This window comes from Guillardia theta, assembly GCF_000315625.1.
Source record: "Guillardia theta CCMP2712 unplaced genomic scaffold GUITHscaffold_70, whole genome shotgun sequence".
Taxonomy (NCBI): Eukaryota; class Cryptophyceae; order Pyrenomonadales; family Geminigeraceae; genus Guillardia; species Guillardia theta.
Window position 1 is genome coordinate 1 of NW_005434604.1, and position 3,138 is coordinate 3,138.

The 3,138-nt window shown below is 55.2% G+C and overlaps 1 protein-coding gene across 1 annotated transcript; it reads right to left on the reverse strand.

Moving 5' to 3' along the window:
- Window position 1: 1 nt before the first annotated feature.
- Window positions 2–2,910, reverse strand: GUITHDRAFT_113762 (hypothetical protein; the record flags this gene model as incomplete). The annotated part of the gene is made up of 5 exons (XM_005826948.1): window positions 2–878; window positions 929–1,951; window positions 1,995–2,140; window positions 2,196–2,282; window positions 2,466–2,910. Coding segments are annotated over 5 exons (2,578 nt in total), but the record flags the coding sequence as incomplete, so codon positions are not given.
- Between the last annotated feature and the right edge of the window lie 228 nt (window positions 2,911–3,138).

Genomic DNA, 3,138 nt, shown 5'->3' on the forward strand with positions numbered 1-3,138 from the left:
TCGCTGCCTCCTCCTCCTCGGCTGCCTTCCTCGCTGTATCTTCTCCGTCTGCTGCGGCAGCCTCCAACATCGTCGGCCGCCTTCCTCGCTGCCTCCTCCTCCTCGGCTGCCTTCCTCGCTGCCTCCTCATCTGCTGCTTTTTGTTTGTTCTTTCGGTCTGTCTTTCCGAGCTCAATCTTGTCTTGGAGCTCTCTCAGCATTTCTCTCTTGTCCTGCCTTGCCTGCTCAAAGGCGTTTTTCGCCTCCTTCAGCGACTCCTCTGCCTCCTCAAGCAGTCCGGCCTCCACGTTCATCTCCGCCTCCTTCAGCTTTGACTTCCCAACTTTCTGATATCGCTCTGCAGTCACGACCTCTTCCTCCAGCCCCTTCAGCTCCTCGTCCACCTGCAGCCCAGCAAGCTGTGAGCATTTCCTCGCTTCGATCAGAGCCGAGCGGGCGTCCAGCAGGTCTCCGCTCTCGAGACAAGACCTTATCTTGAGTTTCTCAGCTCCGGCCCTCTGCAGGAGGTCGACGAGCTCGTGGATCCGTGACTTGAGCGACCTGAGCTCATGTCCCATCGGGATGCCGTGCTGAGCGCACAGACCCTCCGCCTCCTTGAAGCTTTTCTCAGCTTCCTCCAGCTCGAAGCTCTTCATCCTCTCCTCTGCCTGCATCACCAGCTCCCTCACTGCCTCCTCAGCCTCCACTTGCAGAAGCTTCTGTTGCATCCTCCGCTCCAGGCCTTGGAACCTCGACAAGATGTCGTCATCCTCGCTCCTGATCCTCTCGTATGCCGTCGGGAACATCTCTCTCAGCTCCTCCAGCCTGCTGTCTTCGAACTTCTCCTCCATCTCACTGTACAGGCTGTTGATCTCGTCGAGATACTTCTTCCTCATGATCTGCAGTGCGCAGGTCAGAACGCTACTGCCAGCACACAAGGGGTCGCTACCTCTGCCTGCCGCTTCTCCTGCTCCGCTCGCCTCCCCTCGACGATCTTCTCCATCAGCTCGGAAAGGCCAGGAGGGACGGGCAGGGACAGGTCCGCGTATACAGCAGCTGCAGACTGCGACACACGAGCTGCTTCCTCCCACTCACGATCGTCCAGGAGGACCCCAGCTTGTTCGGCGAGGCTTTCAGCTCTTGCCAACAACTCCGCTGTCAACTTCGCCTGCTCCCCCTCCTCGATACTCAACAGGATCTCAGGGATCGCCGCGCTCTCCTCCATGCAGATGCTCCCGTAGCTCTGAGCCGCATCCGACACGAACCTGCGAGCTGATGAGAAGTCTCCGTTGTCGCAGGAGGAGATCGCGTTCTTCTCCGCCCACATTGCTCGCTCCAGCACCTCCTGACGGAAGTTCTCTACCTCCTGAATCCTCTCCCTGTATCGCGCCAGCCTCTCCTCCTCCCGGATGAAGGAGGAGGAGGAGGAGAGGTCGCTTGCTGCCTCCAGGCTCCTCCTCGCCTTCTCCATCGCGAACCTCTCGATCGACTCGTCAACCTCCCGCAGCAGGACAGTGAAGTCCTCCATCAGCCTCTGCCTCCTCGTAGTCTCCTCGTCAATTTGTCGCTGCATGTTCTCAAGCTTCCCTGCCATGCCCATGGCCGTCTCCGAGGACAGGTAGGAGATGTTCTCGTGGACCCGGCGGGCCTGCTGTAACTTGATCTGACTCGAGTGGAGGTCCTTAGCGGCGAACAGATCCCTCGACTGACCGAGAAGCTCTTGGAACTCAACTTCGAAGAACTTGAGCTTCGACTCTGATTCTCTCCTTCTCTCGATCTCGTACGCTATCGCCTCAATCATCTTCCTCTTGTCTATCCCGACCCTGATGTACTCGCGCTTGGCCCTCTGCAGAGCCTTCTGGGCAGCCTGGAAGTCACCTTCGGCTATCCTAGCCTTGCAAGCTGCAATGGCTTCATCTCCTTCCGCACATGAGCTCACATTTGCATCCTCTGACGAGATTTCTGAGTTGACCTGCAACGAAATCAAAAACACGAGCAGTCCAGAAAAGCTGAACCTGGGCATCGGTCAGGACAGATAGAGAATGCTTTTCATCCTTGATCTTTTGCCGCAGATGCTTTATGCTCTCCTCCAACCTGTCTTCCCATCCTGTCGACTCACCAACAAGCATGTCCTTGAACCTCTCTTCTGGATCTTTCAGTTCTGGAACAAAGGATTCAGCGTTGAGCCCGTTCTATCAGCAAGTCTCTGTGCTTACCAAGTCTCGGATCATTGACTTTGAAATAGCAAAATTTGCTCAGGGATGATATTTCTTTCAACGCTTTCCTCTCGGTGTTTGTAAACGCTGGACAACAAAGAGTCAAACCCGGACCAACAACAGACACATTCCCGATGGAAAACAACAATCAAGAACACCACAGGAATGATCAAGACATCAAGACCCATCATGGGATGGGCCCATCCTCAACATCAACATCAGTCAATCCACATCCTATCGTCTCCAGACAAAGGGTGCTGGGAGGCGTACCTAGTTTAGAACCCCCCACCTCCTTTCCATGCCCTGAATGATCCCCGGCCACGTCATGGCCGTGACCGAACGTTGACTTCTTCCTCCTCGAGCCCTTGTGCTTCTTTCCTCTGTCCTCCGCGTGCGGCACCGACTTGCTCGTCGAGGAGACCCACGAGTTCTTCCTGTGCTCAACCTGATCTCCGTACACGCCCTCCGACTTGGATCGCAACTCGGGGTCAGTGTTTGAGAGGAAGCGCTCTCGCTCGGCTCCTGGGGAGCGACTTCCACCCGTCCTGGACATCCCCTTGCTGAATCCTATCTCTGAAGTACATCGAGGAAGGGATGTGACAGACAGCGACTTGGAGGTAGGGCTTTCAGCTGATGGAGACTTGGTAATCATCGGCAGCACAACCGTTGGGTGCGACATCGCGCTGATTTTTCGCCCGTTCCTTGTGAAAAGCATCAGATCTGAGCAAGATCGACGCCAAACTGTCCAACTTTTGAGGAGTGGTTGGTGACATGTTGGCAGCAAGGGCAACGCATATTGCTACATGCTAACAATCCTCGACAAATCAGTAAGGATCGATTTGATTTCTGGTATTGCAACACGACAACAACTAGAACAAAGAAACAACTTGATTTAACTCTCGGATTCAGTCGCTGCCTTTCTCTCATTCCTCTTCCTCCCGCT